Source organism: Oncorhynchus mykiss, chromosome 1 (genome assembly GCF_057628025.1).
Source record: "Oncorhynchus mykiss isolate SJ-2025 chromosome 1, ASM5762802v1, whole genome shotgun sequence".
NCBI lineage: Eukaryota > Metazoa > Chordata > Actinopteri > Salmoniformes > Salmonidae > Oncorhynchus > Oncorhynchus mykiss.
In genome coordinates, this window is record NC_143022.1 from 14,285,567 (window position 1) to 14,309,724 (window position 24,158).

General features: G+C 40.4%; 1 protein-coding gene across 1 annotated transcript in view; it reads left to right on the forward strand.

Moving 5' to 3' along the window:
- Positions 1–24,158, forward strand: part of LOC110537039 (alpha-N-acetylgalactosaminide alpha-2,6-sialyltransferase 5) — a 39,153-nt gene that overhangs the window by 14,223 nt on the left and 772 nt on the right. The window contains exons 3-4 of the mRNA XM_036944295.2: positions 9,331–9,743; positions 18,871–18,978. Coding sequence (XP_036800190.1) covers positions 9,331–9,743; positions 18,871–18,978 — 521 coding nt within the window. The remainder of the gene's footprint in view (positions 1–9,330; positions 9,744–18,870; positions 18,979–24,158) is intronic.

The window sequence follows — 24,158 nt, forward strand, 5'->3', positions numbered from 1 at the left end:
GTGACAACATCACAGTTCCATCCTCTGACTCACCTCTTCTCTCTCCTATCCTCCCTCTCCCTCTCCTCCCCTATCCCTCTCACCCCCTCTCCCTCCACCACTCCTCTGTTGCTTTGCCTGTTCCTGTTAAAGAGATGTTGACCTTTAAACAGTAGTGAGCAGCATCCATCTGCACTGGCCTTTACACATGGTAATCACAAAACCAGTCTTTTCTGTAAATCTCCCTGCTAACACGTGTGTGTGTGTGTCTATGCAAGTCTTTGTGTGTGTGTGTGTCTTTGTGAGTCTGTCTGTGTGTGTGTGTGTGTGTGTGTGTGTGTGTGTGTCTATACAAGTCTTTGTGTGTCTGTGTGTGTGTGTGTGTGTGTGTGCGTGCGTGCGTGCGTGTGTGTCAGGTGTGTGTGTGCATGTGTGTTTTCGCACGTGTGTGTGGGTTCATGACTCATTATTCCAGCCTTTTTGATGCTGTAATTATAAGAACTAGACAGAAACATGTAGATAACCAAAGAAAACCAGAAGTGCAGAACTGACTTATTTTTGAGACTGCCTGTCAATGATGCCCTTTACCAGTTTTATAGAACACCAGACAAAAACTAGTACATAGAGAATTTCTAACAAAGAGAATCAGTGTATTCCTGCCTAAGATATCAATCTGATATCGTAGCCCTTTCCTGCAGTCAATGACCAAAAGTGCCCTCTTTGGCCTCATGGGTGGAATGTTATTAATATTTTTCCTTCTTTTTTAATTAAAGATTTTAAAGATTATTAATAAATTAGTAAAGATTATTAGTAAATCATATTTTTTTTAAACCAGACTGTTTCTTTATCAATATATTTCAGTCTTCTATGATGTATATAAAGTGTAATATTGGGGTGCAAACTCAAAATCAAAACGTATTTTTTTAAGCCCATAACCATGTGTGTGAGGTATATACTTTTGTTCCAAAAGTAGATTTGTTTAATACTACCAAGAATCACTCTTTGTGACTGTGATTTAGACCACTGCAGGAAAAGGTTAACCACATAACCTAAAGGCCTAGACAGATACTAGCTAGATCAATGCTCAACCGAACCATGGCTAACCTTATTGGACATCATCCTCTGGATGTCATTAACACACGTAACCGATTGGCTGTGCTGCTGTACTTCCTCCTCACTGATAGACATTTTTCAAAGGATCCCAGTCCTCATTAACCCAAGAGCACCACTTCTTCATGAACTGATAGATAGACAGGGCTGACAGGAAGTTGACAGGAAGCAATGAATATCATCACTGAGAGGCAACTGTGTTCTATATCTTGGATCTAAGTGGAAACCTGCAGTTTATGTTTCACGTTTTAATATCATGCGCACAAGCAGTGGTGTAAAGTACTTAAGTCATTTTCTGTGTATCTGTTCTTTACATTGAGTATTTATATTGTTGACAACTTTTACTCCACTACATTCCTAAAGAAAATGATGCACTTTTTACTCCATACATTTTCCCTGACACTCAAAAGTACTTTTTGCATGATGAATGCTTAGCAGGACAGGAAAATGGTCCAATTCACACACTTCTCAAAAGAACATCCCTGGTCATCTGATCTTGTGGTGTAACGGTTGTCGTCTGGAGATAGAGAGGACCAAAGCGCAGCGTGGTTAGTGTTCATCTTTTTAATAAACAACTGAACACTTCAAAAATACAAAACGACAACCGAAACAGTTCTATCTGGTGCAGACACAAAAACACTGAAAATAACCACCCACAAACCCCAACAGAAAACAGGCTACCTAAATATGGTTCCCAATCAGAGACAATGACTAACACCTGCCTCTGATTGAGAACCATATCAAGCCAAACAAGAAACCCAACCTAGAAACCCAAAACATAGAATACCCAGCCAACTCACATCCTGACCAACTAAAACAAAGGAATAACACAAGAACTAGGGTCAGAACGTGACAGGTGGACTCACTAAACACAAATGCTTTGTTTATGTCTGAGTGTTGGAGAGTGCCCCCGACTATCTGTAAATAAATTAAAAACAAGAAAATTGTGCCGTCTGGTTTTCTAAATATAGGTAATTTGCAATGATTTATACTTTTACTTTTGATATTTAAGTATATTTTTGCAATTACATTTACTTTCGATACTTAAGTATATTTAAAACCAAATACTTTTAGACTTTTACTCAAGTAGTATTTTACTGGGTGACTTTCACTTTTACTTGAGTCAGGAAAGTAAGAAGCTATATACAGGGTCTGTTCCAATACCAAATTAACAATGTGCAGGGATACTGGAGTGATAGAGGTAGATGTGTATAGCGCTAAGGTGACTAGGCATCAGGATATATGATAAACAGAGTAGCAGCAGTGTATATAAGGATTGAATGTGAGTGAGTGTGTAGACTCCGTATAAATGTGTGTTGGAGTGTCAGTGTGCGTCTGTAGAGTCCTGTGAGTGTGCATTAAAATAAATAATACAAGATAGTCTGTGTAGCCATTCTGTTAGCTATTTATCAGTGTTATCACTTGGGGATAGAAGCTGTTCATGAGCCTTTTGGTGTCAGACTTGATGCACCGGTACCGCTTGCAATGCGGAAGCAGAGAAAACAGTCTATGGCTTGGGTGGCTGGAGCCCTTAACAGTTTTCCGGGCCTTCATTTCTACCGCCTGATACAGAGTGGCCCCAGTGATGCACTGGGATTTCCCAACCACCCTCTGTAGCGCCATGCAAACGAGGGCGGTGCTGTTGCCATACCAAGCAGCTATGCAGCCAGTGATGCAGCCAGGGAGTACAGGAGGGGACTAGAGAAGACCCAGCCGTGATCTGCCCAACAATGTCTTTGTTCCAGGTGAACTTAACGCATTTTATGCAGGCTTCGACAATAACAACACCGTACCATACGTGAGGGCCCCCATTGACCCAGAGGACTGGGTGATCTCGCTCTCCGAGGTCGACGTGATCAAGTCAACACTTGCAAGGCCGTGAGGCTGGACGGTATTCAAGGCCGCGTTTTCAGACCATGCGTAGATCAGCTGACAGGCATAGTCACAGTAATTTTACCCATCTCCTTGGCATAGTCTGTGATGGCAATTTCAATGCACAGAGATACCGTGACGAGTTCCTGAGGCCCATTGTCGTGCCATTCATCCGCTGCCATCACCTCATGTTTCAGCATGATAATGCACAGCCTCATGTCATAAGGTTCTGTACACAATTCCTGAAAGTTGAACAAATCCCAGTTCTTTCATGGCCTGCTTACTGACCAGACATGTCTCCCATTAAGCATGTTTGGGATGCTTTGGATCGATGTGGACTACAACGTGTTCCAGTTCCCGCCATTATAAACTTTGCACAGCCATGGAAGATCAACTTTATGTGAAGGAGATGTGTCACTCTGCATGAGGCAAATGGTCACACCAGATACTGACTGGTTTTCTGATCCACACCCCTACCTTTTTGTTAAAGGTATCTGTGACCAACAGATGCATGTCTGTATTCCCAGTCATGTGAAATCCATAGATTAGGGCCTTATGAATTTATTTAAATTGACTGATTTCCTTATATGAACTGTAACTCAGTAAAATCTTTGTGTAATAATGGAGCTCTGAGTCAGGAAGCAAGTGCAGGTGAAACGTTTAATAAATAACAAAACCAGAAACGAGACAATTCCATGTGGCTACAAGACAGGACACAAGAACAAAGTCCAGGTGTGAGTCATAATGATTAACAGCTGTGCGTAATGAAGAGTGCCAGGTGTGCATAATGAAGAGTGCCAGGTGTGCGTAATGAAGAATGCCAGGTGTGCGTAAGATGAATCCCAGGACCCATGGTTAGCATTCTAGCGAAGTCGTATGCCGGAGGGGAGGAGCAGGGGAAGATGTGACACTTTTAAATTGTTGCATGTTGCGTTCATATTTTTGTTCAGTATAGAAATAAAAATGTCGAAGCCACTCCTTCGTTACGAAGCCACTCCTTCGTTGCCCAGGCAGTGTGTTTGGGATCATTGTCATGCTGAAAGACCCAGCCACGTTTCATCTTCAATGCCCTTGCTGATGGAAGGAGGTTTTCACTCAAAATCTCACGATACATGGCCTCATTCATTATTTCCTTTACACGGATCAGTCGTCCTGGTCCCTTTGCAGAAAAACAGCCCCAAAGCATGATGTTTCCACCCCCATGCTTCACAGTAGGTATGGTGTTCTTTGGATGCAACTCAGCATTCTTTGTCCTCCAAACACGACGAGTTAAGTTTTTACCAAAAAGTTATATTTTGGTTTCATCTGACCATATGACATTCTCCCAATCTTCTTCTGGATCATCCAAATGCTCTCTAGCAAACTTCAGACGGGCCTGGACATGTACTGGCTTAAGCAGGGGGACACGTCTGGCACTGCAAGATTTGAGTCCCTGGCGGCGTAGTGTGTTATTGATGGTAGGCTTTGTTACTTTGGTCCCAGCTCTCTGCAGGTCATTCACTAGGTCCCCCCGTGTGTTTCTGGGATTTTTGCTCACCGTTCTTGTGATCATTTTGACCCCACGGGGTGAGATCTTGCGTGGAGCCCCAGATCAAGGGAGATTATCAGTGGTCTTGTATGTCTTCCATTTCCTAATAATTGCTCCCACAGTTGATTTCTTCAAACCAAGCTGCTTACCTATTGCAGATTCAGTCTTCCCAGCCTGGTGCAGGTCTACAATTTTGTTTCTGGTGTCCTTTGACAGCTCTTTGGTCTTTGCCATAGTGGAGTTTGGAGTGTGACTGTTTGAGGTTGTGGACAGGTGTCTTTTATACTGATAACAAGTTCAAACAGGTGCTATTAATACAGGTAACGAGTGGAGGACAGAGGAGCCTCTTAAAGAAGAAGTTACAGTGAGAGGTCTGTGAGAGCCAGAAAGGTGACCAAATACTTATTTTCCACCATAATTTGCAAATAAATTCATAAAAAATCCTACAATGTGATTTTCTGGAAAAAAAAATCTAATTTTGTCTGTCATAGTTGAAGTGTACCTATGATGAAAATTACAGGCCTCTCTCATCTTTTTAAGTGGGAGAACTTGCACAATTGGTGGCTGACCAAATACTTTTTTGCCCCACTGTATGTATTGTAGCTCAGCTAATCTAATATACTCCACGTTAGAGTTATATGAAGTCTGAACCTGCCAACGTCCCACTACCATTCCAACTCTGGGACTGTATCCTAAATGTCTCCCTATTTCCTATGGGACCTGGTCAAAAGTAGTGCACTATATAGGGAATATGGTGCCATTTCGGACATACAGTTTGAGTGGAATACGAATCGTTTCCTTTTATGAATGATGTGTGAGACAGACGGTCGTATTAGTCAAGTTTCCTACGGCATACTGTAGGGAGGTGTGCTCATATTGAACATCACAGGAGGTTGGTGGCACCTTAATTTGGGGAGAATGGGCTTGTTCCAATGATTGGAGTGAAATAGATGGAATGGTATCAAATACATCAAACACATGGTTTCTAGGAGTTTGATGCCATTCCATTTGTTCCATTCTGGCCATTATTATTAGCCGTTCTCACCTCAGCAGATCCTGTGATTGAAATTGGTTCATAATGTAGCACATTTAAAACGAACATGTTGAAAATGCATCGATCTGCTCAATTATTATTACATTTAGTTTAATTTTAAGGCTTAAATCAGGAAACTTCCATAATGATGAATCTATGTAACAACATTTGATTCAATAATGTGATGTTAGGTTCTAGTCTATTATGGTCACGTGTGGCTCAGTTGGTAGAGCATGGTGGTTGCAACAGCAGGGTTGTAGGTTCAATTCCCGCTGGGCACCTGTTTGAAGAAAATGTATGCCCTCGCTACTGTAAGTCTCGCTTGATAAGAGTGTCTGCTAAATGATGAAAATATAATCAGATACAGGTGGAGACTGACAAAACTAAAAACCAGATTTATTCACCCACCTGGATGCTTCAGCTGAATAGCAAAGTCACACAGTTCTTCATATATAAAGGGAAATGGCCCAGGAAGGACTGTATGCCTCTGCATCCTGATATTTTCACTTCGACGTTGACTGCATTCTCCCCATTTCGTACAGAAACTAGAACTTGCTGAACAGTAACTCAACCGCGACTTTGTCCTAAACCAGACAGATGCTTTCCATCCACTTGTGCAAAACATGTTTATACAACCCTTGCAGACATACTTGCACGACAGAGACCGTCTCCTTCTGTACTGTCCCATTTGTCTATTTGTAACACATAAGTTCAACCTAGCCCATAACAAGATGACTACTACTGATAAGCTAGTTGTCCTGGGAAAAGGGCTCTGCTCACACGGATTCACAACAGTGTTGTTTGAGAATCCTTTTTGATGAGGTTTCCCCTCTTAAAGATTCTCAGTTTCAACCTTTTCCTCAGAATGAAGGTTGATAAGTCATTGCTGTTTCCACATAGAATCATTGAGCTGACAGAAGCTCTGGGCATAGACTGTCAAAGACAATTTAGTCTTCCTTGCAAAAACACTTTTATTACTGGGAGAATTTCCCTGATGCTCCAGGCCACAAGTACGATACATTAATAGAGTTGAATGTTATTGCTTGGGCAATGTCTGCATTTGCTGCCCTGATATTCCTTAACGTTTAAAAAAATATATAAAAAACAATTCCGTCATGTCAAATCCAAATATCAATCTGATTTCTTGACTTGTCAGAGGAGAAATGAATGTGCTGGGAAATGTTCACAGATAAACATAGTCAGTTCAGACAAAGAAAGCAGCACAGCCTCAGAGATGCGAATAAGCTACCAGGAGAAAACTGTTGCGCTTCAGCAGAAGTGACATGCATGAAGACCTACCGACAGGGAGAATAATGGAACTAAACCAACATGAATTGCACGTCTGACATCATTTTATTGTATTGCATTGTATCGCATTAAGTAGGAATTAGTAAGAAGATTGGTTTGTCTTGCCATGGCCAGTGTGTGTTCCATATCTGCAAACATTAAGAAGAAAGAAGATATGTCTTCCCTAGCTATTTTCATAGCATGGCAAGAGATTGGCTATAATCGTGTGGTGGGGTGTGTAATTCTTTCTTGTCTACTTGTAGGATGTTTGGCTAGCACAAAGGAACGATATATCCACACTATTGCTAGGAAAAAGGCTATAGTTTGAAGTTTGAAATGTTACCATGATAGGAGTACCCTAATCGCTCATCCGGACGCACCGGGACAGAAAAGACAACCTCGGCCTGCAGGGATTTCATTATTATTACTATATATTTTTTAATATAATTATTTTTTATAATTATTATTTTATTTTTTATCGATATACAAACTTATACATAAGAACAGCATTTTACAGACGAACACAAACAATCACTAAATCTCATCTGCCCAGACCCACATGCTCATACCCCCATTCCTATTGCCTGCATTATTATTTGTCATTTGGCCTTAAATTGTATCCATTTTTTTTTATTTCGTCGTCGTCCATGCATTTTGAATATTTTAATAATAAATCATTTGATTTTTCCATTGTGTTAATGATGTCGGATTGATTGATTTCCACTTTTTTAGTATACGTTTTTTCAAGATGGGTGATAAAGAGAATCATCCAGCCCATTTGGTATCTCACTAAACCTCCATATGCCATGTCTTTAAATATGCAGACAGATGGATTAAAAGTAAGTTTACATTGTAATATTTCTGAAAGCCAACTTTCTGGCTCCGCCCAAAACTTCCTGACTTTTTTTCTTCTTCGTTATCTTCTGTCTTCGTTATCTTCTGTCTTCATTATCTTCTGTCTTCATTATCTTCTGTCTTCATTATCTTCTGTCTTTGTTATCTTCTGTCTTCGTTATCTTCTGTCTTCGTTATCTTCTGTCTTCATTATCTTCTGTTTTCATTATCTTCTGTCTTCGTTATCTTCTGTCTTCGTTATCTTCTGTCTTCGTTATCTTCTGTCTTCGTTATCTTCTGTCTTCTTTATAGTCTGTCTTCGTTATCTTCTGTCTTCGTTATCTTCTGTCTTCGTTATCTTCTGTCTTCTTTATAGTCTGTCTTCTTTATAATCTGTCTTCGTTATCTTCTGTCTTCGTTATCTTCTGTCTTCGTTGTCTTCTGTCTTCTTTATAGTCTGTCTTCGTTATCTTCTGTCTTCGTTATAGTCTGTCTTCGTTATTTACTGTCTTCGTTATCTTCTGGCTTCATTATCTTCTGTCTTCTTTATAGTCTGTCTTCTTTATCTTCTGTCTTCGTTATCTTCTGTCTTCTTTATCTTCTGTCTTCTTTATAGTCTGTCTTCGTTATCTTCTGTCTTCGTTATCTTCTGTCTTCGTTATCTTCTGTCTTCGTTATCTTCTGTCTTCGTTATCTTCTGTCTTAGTTATCTTCTGTCTTCTTTATCTTCTGTCTTCGTTATCATCTGTCTTCGTTATCTTCTGTCTTCGTTATCTTCTGACTGCATTATCTTCTGTCTTCATTGTCTTCTGTGTCTTCACACACACTTCCCACATCGTGCTCAGGGCCATCTCCATTTCCTCTAAGTTTCCCCTGTTAATTAATATGTGTGGAATCACAGAGATTAAAGGAAGAGATGTGTAAACAGTAGAATGGGATCAGGAGGCAGTGAGGCAGTGAAGTCGGTAATCTCACCTGTATGTATACAGTATATGAATGTACGCACAACCCGCACAGGCCACACTCAAGCATGAAGCCCAGAGTATAGCTCTGAATGACAATGGACCTCTGCATTTAGCCTTAGAATAATTCATGAGAGGGTCTCAGGGTTTTTACTATTAGAGATGGATGCCCTTTTGCCTAGCCTTCTACTCTTTGCTGTAGAGGGTATTGATTGTGCTATTGGATTTTGGGAAAAACAGTTTTCCTCTTGGCAGGGAGATTTGAATCTAATGCCATGGATCTCACTTCTCCATGTGTCCATTGACCTCGATGACAGAGAGGGAGAATTTCATTCACTTTTAAACACTTGTAGTTATTTTGTTAAAGGCATAGGAAGATACTCAGGCAAAATGTCCTCGGTGAATATGGTCTCAAATTCTATTGAATGATAATGGATTGTGTGATTCCTGTAGAAGACCCTTTGTGCTTTGCTCGGCCCCAGAGAGTGCAGATTCTGTTTGAAAACTTCAAACATGCATCCTTCTTTCTCATCTGCCTTCTGATAAGCTTGAGCAATGTGGTGGGTACCGTGCATTCACTTGTCCAATGCTGTTAGCCACAACATTTCAGGGCAAGGAAAGAAGGAAGCGTGCATTTTTTTATTTTGTTTAAGGGCCTGTGTAAACCCTGACCTCACTGTACTATACCATCTTTGACCTACTGACCCCCCCCCCCCCCCCCCCAGCCTCTGAGGATGCACTGTAACTGCTGTGCCCTGGTGTCCAGCTCGGGCCACCTTACTGGCAGCAACCGAGGAGACGAAATTGACCGCACCGAATGCGTCATCCGCATGAACAATGCCCCAAACGGAAACAATTTCAAACAGGATGTGGGCAGGCGCACTAGCCTGCGCGTCATCGCCCACTCCAGCGTGCAGAGGGTGCTGCAGAGACGGCAGGAGCTGCTCAACACCAACCAGGACTCTGTCTTCCTCTTCTGGGGACCCACCAGCTCCATGCGGCGCGACGGCAAGGGCAGGGTCTTCAACAATCTGCGTCTGATCAACCAGCTGCTTCCCAAGCTCAAGGTCTACGTCATCTCCCCCCTCAAGATGCTGGAGTTTGACGAGCTCTTCAAAAATGAAACGGGAAAAGACAGGTAGGATTTTGTCATTGGGTTTTAACCTTTCTGATCTCCCCATCCCGGATCCGGGATCGTGAATACAGACTCAAGCTCATTACCATAACGCAACGTTAACTATTCATGAAAATCGCAAATGAAATGAAATAAATATGCCATCTCTCAAGCTTAGCCTTTTGTAAACAACACTGTCATCTCAGATTTTCAAAATATGCTTCTCAACCATAGGAAAACAATAATTTGTGTAAAAGTAGCTAGCTAGCGTAGCATTTAGCGTTAGCATTAGCGTTAGCATCCAGCACGCAACATTTCAACAAAAACATAAAAGCCTTCAAATAAAATAATTTACCTTTGAAGAACTTCTGATGTTTTCAATGAGGAGACTCTCAGTTAGATAGCAGATGCTCAGTTCTTCCAAAAAGATTCTTTGTGTATTAGAAATAGCTCCGTTTTGTACATCACATTTGGCTACCAAAAAAAACGAAAATTCAGTCCTCAAAACGCGAACTTTTTTCCAAATTAACTCCATAATATCGACTGAAAACATGGCAAACGTTGTTTAGAATCAATCCTCAAGGTGTTTTTCAAATATCTCTTCGATGATATATCGTTCGTGGAAGTGTGCTTTCTCTCCTGAATCCCAGGAGAAAATGCCCGCACCTGAAGATTACGCACAAATTTAGACAAAGGACACCGGGCGGACCCCTGGAAAATGTAGTCTCTTATGGCCAATCTTCCAATGATATGCCTACAAATACGTCACAATGCTGCCGACATCTTGGGGAAACGGCAGAAGGTCTAAGCTTATTCCTGTCGCATTCACAGCCATATAAGGAGACATTAGAAAACAGAGCTTCAGAAATTCTGCTCATTTCCTGTTTGACGTATCATCTTGGTTTCGCCTGTAGAATGAGTTCTGGGGCACTTACAGACAAAATCTTTGCAGATTCTGAAACTTCAGAGTGTTTTCTTTCCAAAACTGTCAAGAAGATGCATGCACGAGCATCTTTTCGTGACAAAATATCGCGCTTAAAACGGGAACGTTTTTTATCCAAAAATGAAATAGCGCCCCTAGAGATGCAACTGGTTAACTTTGTGAGTCTGGCTATCCAATTCTGGTCGAGGATGACATCTGAAGAATACAGTCGCTGTGTCTGAGAACTTGAATCAGGATTTTCCAGGGAAGCCAAATGCATTGTTATCAGAGCTCTTGAGCATACATATTCTAATACACAGTTTAATACACATATATTATAATACACCTTCTAATACATATATTATACTATACATTTTAATACACATGCATATTCTAATTCACATGTCAATACATTTCAATACACATACACACTTACTACACACTTAATACACGTGTATATACATATTATAATATACATTTTAATACACATACACATGTTAATACACATATATAGTATAATACACATTTTAATACACATACACATGTTAATACACATATATAGTATAATACACATTTTAATACACATACACATGTTAATACACATATATAGTATACTACACATTTTAATACACATGCATATTCTAATACATATTTTAATACACATGCATATTCTAATTCATATTTTAATACACATACATATTCTAATACATTTTTTAATACACATACATATTCTAATACATATTTTAATACACATACATATTCTAATACATATTTTAATACACATACATATTCTAATACATATTTTAATACACATACATATTCTAATACATATTTTAATACACATACATATTCTAATACATATTTTAATACACATACATATTCTAATACATATTTTAATACACATACATATTCTAATACATATTTTAATACACATACATATTCTAATACACATACAGTTAAAGTCCGAGTTTACATACACTTAGGTTTGAGTTTGAGTTTGAGTTTATTTTATTTTTACAGGGACAGTGCCCATTAATCGGCAACAGGGTAGCCTAGTGGTTAGAGCGTTGGACTAGTAACCGGAAGGTTGCAAGTTCAAACCCCCGAGCTGACAAGGTACGAATCTTTCGTTCTGCCCCTGAACAGGCAGTTAACCCACTGTTCCTAGGCAGTCATTGAAAATAAGAATTTGTTCTTAACTGACTTGCCTAGTTAAATAAAGGTCAAATAAAAATAATCAACGATTCAGTAAAAGTGTCGGTTTTAGCCAGCTGGCTAATTTTCAACCGCAGTCCCTGGGCAGGTTATTTAAAAACAATGACAATATCATTGAGCAGTGAGCACACTCAGAGCAACATAGGACAAGCAAGACAGAGCAACATAGGACAAGCAAGACGTAGCATACAGACAGAGCAACATAGAACAAGCAAGACGTAGCATACAGACAGAGCAACATAGAACAAAAAGCAGCAAGACAAAATTCATAAAAGCAACAAAGTGTTTCCACACCTCACAAGCTACAGACAACATGGAACTAGGGATTATGTTCACAAATCTGATTGACCTTTAGCCATGTATTCAAGCATTTTGTGAAAGTGTGATAGGTGGTGCAGGTATGTGTGTCTGATGGCAGTGTATTCCAGACATGGGAAGCTCTCACAGAGAAAGAGGATTTCCTAAAGGTGCTTTTCCTTAAGGGAACTATACAGTCACCTCTCATGGCAGACCTTGTGGATCTGCTGCCATATGTTTGGGTTTTCTGTTTAACAAAAATACTGAGTGGAGGAGGAGCCGGGCCATTTAGGATCTTGAATACAAGACATGCGTCGGTGTATTGCACAAGATTTTCCCAACTCAGGAGCTCATGCTTTCTGAGGATGTAACAGTGATGATGGCTATTGGGCTTCCTATCAAGTACTTTGAGAGCCTGTTTGTAGACAGACTGAATAGGTTTTAATGTTGTACAGCAAGCTTGGGCCCAACTAGTCAAGCAGTATGTTAAGTGGGGGAGTATCATAGATTTGAAGTACAGTTTTGCTACCTCTGTAGTCAAACAATTTTGTATAAATCGGAAATTAGCTAGGTTGAACTTGGTTATTTGAATTACCTTTTTCACATGCTTTTTAAAAGAGAGGTTGGAATCAAGTATGATGCCAAGGTACTTCAAATCAGATACCTCCTGGAGCTTCTCCCCTGACACATAGACATCTGGCTCAGTAGCATCTGTTTCCCTCTTTGTGAAGAACATGCAAACAGTTTTTTTCACATTGAGATGCAAACACGAGTCACTGAGCCACTTTGTAACCTGGACCATTACAGTAGTGAGTTCTTGTGCAGCTTGTTGTTTTCTCTTTGCATGCACATATATCACTGTATCATCTGCACACATTTGAACTTCAGACCCAGTACAGACAGAAGGCAGATCCTTAATGTACAGGCTGAACAGGAGGGGCACCAGTATTGACCCTTGGGGCCCTCCCACATCATAGCTAAGAGTGGGCGACAGCTCATTGCTCACTCTGACACACTGAGTTCTGCCTTCAAGGTATGATTTCATCCATCTCAAGGCATCAGGGGAAAAGTTGAACTTGGACAATTTTGTGATGAGAATCTCATGGTTAACAGTATCAAAAGCCTTCCTTAGGTCCAGAAACACTGCCCCAACAACGCACCCTTTGTCCATCTTGGACTTCACATTTTCCAGAAGAAAGCAGTTGGCCGTTTTTGTGGAGTGTTTCGCTCTGAAGCCAAACTGCATGGAGTGTAATGTGAAGGGGCTGTTGTTGAGGTGGGCAATCAGATGTTCTGCTACACAGGTTGGAGTCATTAAAACTATTTTTTCAAACACTTCACAAATTTCTTGTTAAGAAACTATAGTTTTCGCAAGTTGGTTAGAATCAAATAACAGTTTATTGGTTGCTTACTGTCACGCCCTGGTCTTAGTATTTTTTGTTTTCTTTATTATTTTGGTCAGGCCAGGGTGTGACATGGGTTTATTATGTGGTGTGTTTTGTCTTGTTTTTTTTTGTAGGTATTGGGATTGTGATATAGTAGGGTTATCTAGAATAGTCTATGGCTGTCTGGAGTGGTTCTCAATCAGAGGCAGGTGTTTATTGTTGTCTCTGATTGGGAACCATATTTAGGTAGCCATATTCTGTGTTAGTTTGCACCAGTATAGGCTGTTTCGGTTTTCACAGTACGGTTCTTGTTTTGTATTGTTCGTGTTTATTCGTTATTAAACATGTATCAAAATTACCACGCTGCATTTTGGTCCGAGCCTTGCTACACTTCCTCTTCAGAGGAGGAGATAGAAGAAAACCGTAAAACTTACACAGTTTAGCACATATTATAGCAGGAGAAGCCACATGCTTATGTTACTAGCTCCTAACAATGCAGTATAATGTCAAATATTTGTGAACTTGTTGGACATTCTACTGCATTGTTAGGAGCTAGTAACATAAGCATGTTGCTGCTCCCGCTATTATATCTGCTAAACTGTGTAAGAGACCAATAAACCTTTATTTGATTTACAAAGCATGCAGAAGTAGAGTTAATATAATAATTATTATTATTATTATTTAATTCCTTGCATGTTGGTCTTATGCATGTCATATATGAATCATGCATGAATCCTAACTGACCTAAGACAGGGAATTTTTACGAGGATTAAATGTCAGGAATTGTAAAAAACTGTGTTTAAATGTTTTTGGCTAAGGTGTATGTAAACTTCCGACTTCAACTGTACACATTCTAATTTTAAAGCTGCCGTTGAGCATTTTTGACGCTCTTAACAAAAGACCAATTAATAAATCCCAACAACCACCAAACATATCACAGTATCCTTAAATGGGATTTAGTTCAAAGCACTCTGAATATATGTTAATACTCAGGAGGATTTACTGTAGATCCAATGGGATATGAGAGTCCAAATTAAGTGTACGATGCAGCTAGAGAGGGATTCTAAGACTATCTGAAGGTACAATAACACTGTCCTGAATAAAAAAAACAATGGCTGAATCACGTTGGGAATGGAAGAGGTAGAAGAAGAAACAAGAACAACATTGAGACAACCTGACAGCAAGTGCTGATTTTACCTCAGCACAAAGTTGCACACAATGTTGTGAAAAGTGAACAGCTACGGTGCATTGCAAAAGGATTCATACCCTTGGATTTATTCACAATTTATTGTATTACAAATGGGATTACAATTGATTTAATCGAGAGAAAAAATTGGTCAACATTCTCCTCTAAATACTCTGTAATGTCAAAGTGGAATTTAAAATGTTTTTTTTATTAAAACAAATTTGATATCTAAAATGGAGGAGTAAAATGTGGCTTAACAAATCATGTAATAAGTTACATGGACTCACTCTGTGTAAAATAATAGGGGTTGACAGATTCATTAAAGCCTGATATTGTAATGCCCGGGGTGTAGCGGAGGAAGATGTCAGGCGCAGGAAACAGAGAGTTCAGGGTAGCGATACTTTTAATTCACCACACAGGTGAAACCGACGCCAACCCAAACAAATGCCCCAAAACACGGGGAACTAAACAGTCCAGAAAATACACACATACACGGACAACCGTGACCTACACAGAGAATAATCCCGCCCACCCAGTAGGCGGGCCGGCTGGATAATAAAGCCCCACTAATAAACCTAATTAAACACAGCTGTAACTAATAAACAGACAAGGGGGAAAAAAGGATCAGTGGCAGCTAGTAGGCCGGTGACGATGACCGCCGAGCACCACCTGAACAGGAAGGGGAGTCACCTTCGGTAGGAGTCGTGACAGATATAGAAGGGCAGTGATTGGTAGATGGGTAACAATAACAAATCAGACATTGAATATCTCTTTAAGCATGGTCAAGTTAATAACTATGCTGTGGATTATATATTAAACCACCCAGACACATCAAAGATACAGTCATCCTTCTGAACTGAGCTGCAGGAAAGGAATGAACTGCTCCATGAGGCCATTGGCCACAGTTGCAGAGTTCAATGGCTTTGATGGGAGAAAACTGAGGATGGATCAACAACATTGTAGCAACTCCACAATAATGACTTGAAGGACAGCGTGAAAATAAGAGTACAAATATACTGAATAGAAATGCTACAAAACAAGCATCCTGTGTTTAACAAGGCACCAAAGTAATACTGACAAAAAATAAGAAAAGAAATGCACTTTTTGGCCTAAATGCAAAGCCTTATGTTTGTAATCCTATACAACACATCACTGAGTAACGGTCTCCTTATTTTCAAGTGGCTGCATCATGGTATGGGTTTGCTTGACATCGGCAAAAACTGGGGAGTTTTTCAGGATAAAATTAAATGGGATGGAGCTAAGCACAGTAAAAATCCTAGAGAAAAACCTGCTTCATCTGCTTTCCAACACACACTGGGAGATGAATTCACCTTTCAGCAGGACAATAACCTACACACAAGGCCAAATAATCCCTGGTGTTTACCAAGAAGACAGTGAATGTTTCTGAGTTTTGACTTAAATCTGATTGAAAACCTATGGCAAGATTTGAAAATTGCTGTCTATCCATGATCCCCAACATCTTGAAGGAGCTTGAAGAGTTCTGAAAAGAGTAAAGGGCTGATACTGCACAGTCCATCCAAGAACGCTCACTGCTGAGTGCTGCCAAAGGTGTTTCTAACATGTATTCACTCAGGGAGCTGAATACTTACGCAACGACTATATTTTAGTTATTTAATTTCTATTCATCTTTAAAAACAAAATAATAGTACATTTGAATCCCACTTTGCAGCACAATACAATTTGAATACAGTTGAAGTTGGAAGTTTACATACGCCTTAGCCAAATACATTTAAACTCAGTTTTTCACAATTCCTGACATTTAATCCTCGTAAAAATTCCCTGTCTTAGGTCAGAAAGGATCACCACTTTATTTTAAGAATGTGACATTTCAGAATAATAGTAGAGAGAATGATTTATTTCAGCTTTTATTTCTTTCATCACTTTCCCAGTGGGTCAGAAGTTTACATACACTCAATTAGTATTTGGTAGCATTGTCCTTTAAATTGTTTAACATGGGTCAAACGTTTTGGGTAGCCTTCCACAAGCTTCCCACAATAAGTTGGGTGAATTTTGGCCCATTCCTCCTGACAGAGCTTGTGTAACTGAGTCAGGTTTGTAGGCCTCCTTTCTCGCACAAGCTTTTTCAGATCTGCCCCCAAATGTCCTATAGGATTGAGGTCAGGGCTTTATGATGTCCACTCCAATACCTTGACTTTGTTGTCCTTAAGCCATTATGCCACAACTTTGTAAGTATGCTTGGGGTCATTGTCCATTTGGAAGACCCATTTGCGACCAAGCTTTAACTTCCTGACTGATGTCTTGAGATGTTGCTTCACATCATTTTCCTCCCTCATGAAGCCATCTATTTTGTGAAGTGCACCAGTCCCTCCTGCAGCAAAGCACCCCCACAACATGATGCTGCCACCCCCGTGCTTCACGTTTGGGATGGTGTTCTTCGGCTTCCAAGCCTCCCACTTTTTCCTCTAAACATAACGATGGTCTTTATGGCCAAACAGTTCTATTTTTGTTTCATCAGACCAGAGGACATTTCTCCAAAAAGTACGATCTTTGTCCCCATGTGCAGTTGCAAACCGTAGTCTGGCTTTTTTATGGTGGTTTTGGAGCAGTGGCTTCTTCCTTGCTGAGCGGCCTTTCAGGTTATGTCGATATAGGACTGGTTTTACTGTGGATATAGATAATTTTGTACCTGTTTCCACCAGCATCTTCACATGGTCCTTTGCTGTTTTTCTGGGATTAATCTGCACTTTTCGCACCAAAGTACGATCATCTCTAGGTTTGATGGCTGCGTGGTCCCATGGTGTTTATACTTGCATACTATTACTTGTACAGATGATTACTATTATTTGTACCTTCAGGCATTTGGAAATTGCTCCCAAGGATGAACCAGACTTGTGGAGGTCTACAAAAAACATTTCTGAGGTCTTGGCTGATTTCTTTTGATTTTCCCATGATGTCAAGCAAAGAGGGACTGAGTTTGAAGGTAGAACTTGACCTACATCCACAGGTACACCACCAATTGACTCAAATTATGTCAATTAGCCTGTCAGAAGCTTCCAAAGCCATGACATAATTTTCTGGAATTTCCCAAGCTATTTAAAGGCCTAGTTAACTTAGTGTATGTAAACTTCTGACCCACTGGAATTGTGATACAGTGAATTATAAGTGAATTAATCTGTCTGTAAACAATTGTTGGAAAAATGACTTGTGTCATGCACAAAGTAGATGTCCTAACCGACTTGCGAAAACTATAGTTTGTTAACAAGAAATTTGTGGAGTGGTTGAACAACTAGTTTTAATGACTCCAACCTTAGTGTATGCAAACTTCTAACTTCAACTGTACATCCAATTGGTATGAATACACAATGTTGCTCTGTATGTTGGGCATGTGCTATTTCAATGTCTGCTCAGCTCAGTCAGTCAGTCAGATACAGCATCATAGGCTTGGTAGCTAGCCTACAGTAAGTGACGCGCTTAAACATTTATGTCATGGCGAGCCAACCCAACATACTAATCATTAATAGATGCTGACAGATTATCTCTAGCAATCCAAATTAGCTCCAGCAGCTACATGACAGATACATATGCTATGATACTACAAGATAATTGGTGTCTTCATTAACTGTTGACAGGAAGTTACAGAAGCACTACACTGCCTCACAAGATGATGTCGCTGAGTCAGAGTTGGAAGCAGAAACCGATTACAGGTCCTACCAGACTCTCACTGGCTTGCACTCTCCCTGGCACTCTATCTGGCAGACGTTGCCAACAGCACACAGGATGAGCCCAGACACGATTGGCTCCGCTGTCATCTGGGATATCCCCCAGCGAGGGGCTGGTATGGCCGGCAGGTGTGGCAGGTCTAGCCCCGACAAACTAGCCTTGATGGCTCAGTAGATGAGAGGGCTCCATATTACAGGGGGCACCAGTTTGATGGCTGTTTATTGGCCTTGAAACCGTCATTTCATGTCAAATCATGTAAATTAGGAATATGGCAGTGTGAAAACTTATGGTATTAAAAATTACCAAATAAATTGAGGGCCTTGGCCAGAACGGATGTCACTGCGAACACTACATAGGGAGGTTTTGGCGTGATTAACATTCAATTCTATTGAATCATGCAGTACATTCTGTTGAACATGTCTTTTCTCCATTCACCTCATCCAGGAAGACCTCTAAATCGTGGCTGACCACTGGCTGGTTCACCATGGCCATTGCCCTGGAACTGTGTGACAGGGTCAATGTCTATGGCATGGTGGCTCCGGACTTCTGCAGGTGGGTTGGGTTCTGTGAAGTGCTGTTCGATAGGGATTATTACCCCAATTGTACTAATAGATTATTAACTGGCATATAAATTTGCAAAGGTAGGGTAAATTACTGGAAACTTTCTAAGTTTACCAGCAAACTACCAGAATTTTGGAAACTTAACATTTTCTTTTGGTCTTTTTGGGTAATTTAGACTATCACAGGTGTCTGTTATTATCTTTGGCCCTCTGATGTGGCCATATCCTAAAAAAAAAAACATCAACATGCTTTTCAACCGTTCGCTGCCCGCACCCGCCCACCCCACTAGCATCACCACCCTAAACGGTTCTGACCTAGAATATGTAGACAACTATAAATACCTAGGTGTCTGGCTAGCCTGTAAACTCTCCTTCCAGACTCATATTAAACATCTCCAATCCAAAATCAAATCTAGAATCTGCTTTCTATTTTGCAAAAAGCCTCCTTCACTCACGCCGCAAAACTTACCCTAGTAAAACGGACTATCCCACCGATCCTCGACTTTGGCGATGTCATCTACAAAATAGCATCCAATACTCTACTCAGCAAACGGGATGCAGTCTATCACAGTGCCATCCGTTTTGTTACCAAATCACCTTATACCACCCACCACTGTGACCTGTATGCTCTAGTCGGCTGGCCCTTGCTACATATTCGTCGGCAGACCCATTGGCTTCAGGTCATCTATAAGTCTATGCTAGGTAAAGCTCCGCCTAATCTCAGTTCTCTGGTCACGATAACAACAAGGACACGTTCCAGCAGGTGTATCTCACTGATCATCCGCAAAGCCAACACCTGATTTGGCCACCTTTCCAACCAGTTCTCTGCTGCCAGTGACTGGAACGAATTGCAAAAATCGCTGAAGCTGGAGACATATTTCCCTCACCAACTTTAAACATCAGCTATCTGAGCAGCTAACCGATCACTGCAGCTGTACACAGTCCATATGTAAATAGCCCACCCAATCTACCTGCCTCATCCCCATACTGTTTATATTTACTTTCCTGCTCTTTTGCACCAGTATCTCTACTTGCATTTCATCATCTGCTCATTTATCACTCCAGTGTTAATCTGCTAAATTGTAACTATTCGCTCCTATGGCCTATTTATTGCCTACCTCCTCATGCATTTTGCACACACTGTATATAGACTTTCTTTTTTTTCTACTTTGTCATTGACTTGTTTATTGTGTTATTGGCTTGTTTATTGTTTGTTCCATGTTATTCCATGTGTAACTCTGTGTTGTTGTCTGTGTCACACTGCTTTGTTTTATCTTGGCCAGGTCGCAGTTGCAAATGATAACTTGTTCTCAACTAGCCTACCTGGTTAAATAAAGGTGAAATAAATAAAAATATATATACAGTGGGGCAAAAAAGTATTTAGTCAGCCACCAATTGTGCAAGTTCTCCCACTTAAAAATATGAGATAGGCCTGTAATTTTCATCATAGGTACACTTCAACTATGACAGACAAAATGAGGGGGGAAAATCCAGAAAATCACATTGTAGGACTTTTATGAATTTATTTGCAAATTATGGTGGTAAATAAGTATTTGGTCAATAACAAAAGTTTATCTCAATACTTTGTTATATACCCTTTGTTGGCAATGACAGAGGTCAAACGTTTTCTGTAAGTCTTCACAATGTTTTCACACACTGTTGCTGGTATTTTGGCCCATTCCTCCATGCAGATCTCCTCTAGAGCAGTGATGTTTTGGGGCTGTTGCTGGGCAACACGGACTTTCAACTCCCTCCAAAGATTTTCTATGGGGTTGAGATCTGGAGACTGGCTAGGCCACTCAGGGACCTTGAAATGCTTCTTACGAAGCCACTCCTTCGTTGCCCGGGTGGTGTGTTTGGGATCATTGTCATGCTGAAAGACCCAGCCACGTTTCATCTTCAATGCCTTTGCTGATGGAAGGAGGTTTTCACTCAAAATCTCACGATACATGGCCCCATTCATTATTTCCTTTACACGGATCAGTCGTCCTGGTCCCTTTGCAGAAAAACAGCCCTAAAGCATGATGTTTCCACCCCCATGCTTCACAGTAGGTATGGTGTTCTTTGGATTCAACTCAGCATTCTTTGTCCTCCAAACACGACGAGTTGAGTTTTTACCAAAAAGTTCTGGTTTCATCTGACCATATGACATTCTCCCAATCTTCTTCTGGATCATCCAAATGCTCTCTAGCAAACTTCAGACGGGCCTGGACATGTACTGGCTTAAGCAGGGGGACACGTCTGGCACTGCAGGATTTGAGTCCCTGGCGGCGTAGTGTGTTACTGATGGTAGGCTTTGTTACTTTGGTCCCAGCTCTCTGCAGGTCATTCACTTGGTCCCCCCGTGTGGTTCTGGGATTTTTGCTCACCGTTCTTGTGATCATTTTGACCCCACGGGGTGAGATCTTGCGTGGAGCCCCAGATCGAGGGAGATTATCAGTGGTCTTGTATGTCTTCCATTTCCTAATAATTGCTCCCACAGTTGATTTCTTCAAACCAAGCTGCTTACCTATTGCAGATTCAGTCTTCCCAGCCTGGTGCAGGTCTAAAATGTTGTTTCTGGTGTCCTTTGACAGCTCTTTGGTCTTGGCCATAGTGGAGTTTGGAGTGTGACTGTTTGAGGTTGTGGATAGGTGTCTTTTATACTGATAACAAGTTCACACAGGTGCCATTAATACAGGTAACGAGTGGAGGACAGAGGAGCCTCTTAAAGAAGAAATTACAGGTCTGTGAGAGCCAGAAATCTTGCTTGTTTGTAGGTGACCAAATACTTATTTTCCACCATAATTTGCAAATAAATTCATTAAAAATCCTACAATGTGATTTTCTGGATTTTTTAAAATAATTTTGTCTGTCATAGTTGAATTGTACCGATGATGACAATTACAGGCCTCTCTCATCTTTTTAAGTGGGAGAACATGCACAATTGGTGGCTGACTAAATACTTTTTTGCCCCACTGTATATATTTTTTAAAAAAAACACTTAGTGAATACCTTTGGTGTTTAATATAAGCGTTTCAGCATTAAATATCCTTCATATTTGGGTTACTTATTTTTCTATGTAAATATGTATTTTCTATGTAAACATGTCTTTGTCCAAACTGCTGGCAGTTGTGAAAAAAAGTAATTAATTGGAAGAGTTGCAGAATCTATTGAAAATAATGACATTGTTGATTAGATAGAGTACTTTTTTCATTAATTAGGCTATTTTCTCTTGAACAATATGGTCTATCCACTAGAAACTCATGGACAATATGGACACAGATATAAAACATGAATACTATACACAGTATCAGTCAAAGGTTTGGACACACCTACACATTAAAGGGTTTTTCTATATTTTTACAATTTTCTACATTGTAGAATAATAGTGAAGACATCAACACTATGAAATAACACATATGGAATCATGTAGTAACCAAAACATTGTTAAACAAATCAAAATATATTTTATATGTGAGATACTTCGAAGTAGAAACCCTTTGCCTCGATGACAGCTTTGCACACTTTTGGCATTCTCTCAACCAGCTTCATGAGGTAGTCACTTGTAATGCATTTCAATTAACAGGTGTGCCTTGTTAAAAGTACATTTGTGGAATTTCTTTCCTTCTTAATGCGTTTGAGCCAGTCAGTTGTGTTGTGACAAGGTAGGGGTGGTATACAGAAGATTTGCTAAAATACAAAGTTCATATTATGGCAAGAACACCTCAAATAAGAAAAGAGAAACGACAGTCCATCATCACTTTAAGACATGAAGGTCAGTCAATAAGGAACATTTCAAGAACTTTGAAACTTTCTTCAAGCACAGTCGCAAAAACCATCAAGTGCTATGATGAAACTGGCTCTCATGAGGACCACCACAGGAAAAGAAGACCCAGATTTACCTCTGCTGCAGAGGATAAGTTTATTAGAGTTAACTGCACCTCAGATTGCAGGCCAAATGAAGAGCGATGGACATTAGAGCGGTGGAAATCTGTCCTTCGGTCTGATGAGTCCAAATTTCTGATTTTTGTTTCCAACTGCCTTGTCTTTGTGAGATGCAGAGTAGATGAACGGATGATCTCCACATGTGTTGTTCCCACCGTGAAGCATGGAAGAGGAGGTGTGATGGTGTGGGGGTTCTTTGCTGATTTATTTAGAATTCAAGGCACACTTAACCAGCATGCCTACCACAGCATTCTGCAGCGATACCCCATATGAGCTGGTTTGCGCTTAGTGGGACTATCAGTTGTTTTTCAATAGGACAATGACCCAAAACACACCTCCAGGCTGTGTAGGGGCTGTTTGACCAAGAAGGAGAGTGATGGATTGCTGCATCAGATGACCTGGCCTCCACAATCACACGACCTCAACCCAATTGATATGGTTTGGGATGAGTGGGATCACAGAGTGAAGGAAACGCAGCCTACAAATGCCCAGCATATGTGGGTACTCCTTCAAAACTGTTGGACATGCATTCCAGGTGACTACCTCATGAAGCGTGTTGTTAGAATTCCAAGAGTGTGCAAAGCTGTCATCAAGGCAACGTGTGGCTACTTTGAAGAATCTTAAATCTAAAATATATTTTGATTAGTTTAACACTTTTTTGGTTACGACGTGATTCCACATGTGCTGTTTCATAGTTTTGATGTCTTCACTAGTATTCTACAATGTAGGAAACAGTCTAAATAAAGGAAAACCCTTGAATGTGTAGATGTGTCCGAACTTTGACTGGTATTGTATATTTTTATTTTTATTTTATTTGAGCATTAATTACTAAAATTATAGAGCATTCCATAGGTAACTTTTACTACCATTTTTTATAAATGTTTATATTCTGGCAAATACAATGTACCTGCTTGTGTCCTGAATATCCTGACTAGAAATGTGTTGTTTTACAGGGTCAGCCGTAGTAGTACAGCACCCCTGGAGCAAATTAGGTTTAAGTGCCTTGCTCAAGGGTACAGACAGATTTATCACCTTATCGGCTTGGGTATTCGAACCAGTGACCTTTGGTTACTGGCCCAATGCTGCTAGGCTGTCTGCCGCCTGTAGATTGATGGAGGATTACAGTAGCTTCAGACATTAAGCTGATATCCATAGGCAGGTCCATGGGACCATATCAAATGCCTTTGCTGTTTGGATGATTCATGTTGGCTCAAACGCCCCTCTTGAGGCCCGAGTCTACTGAGT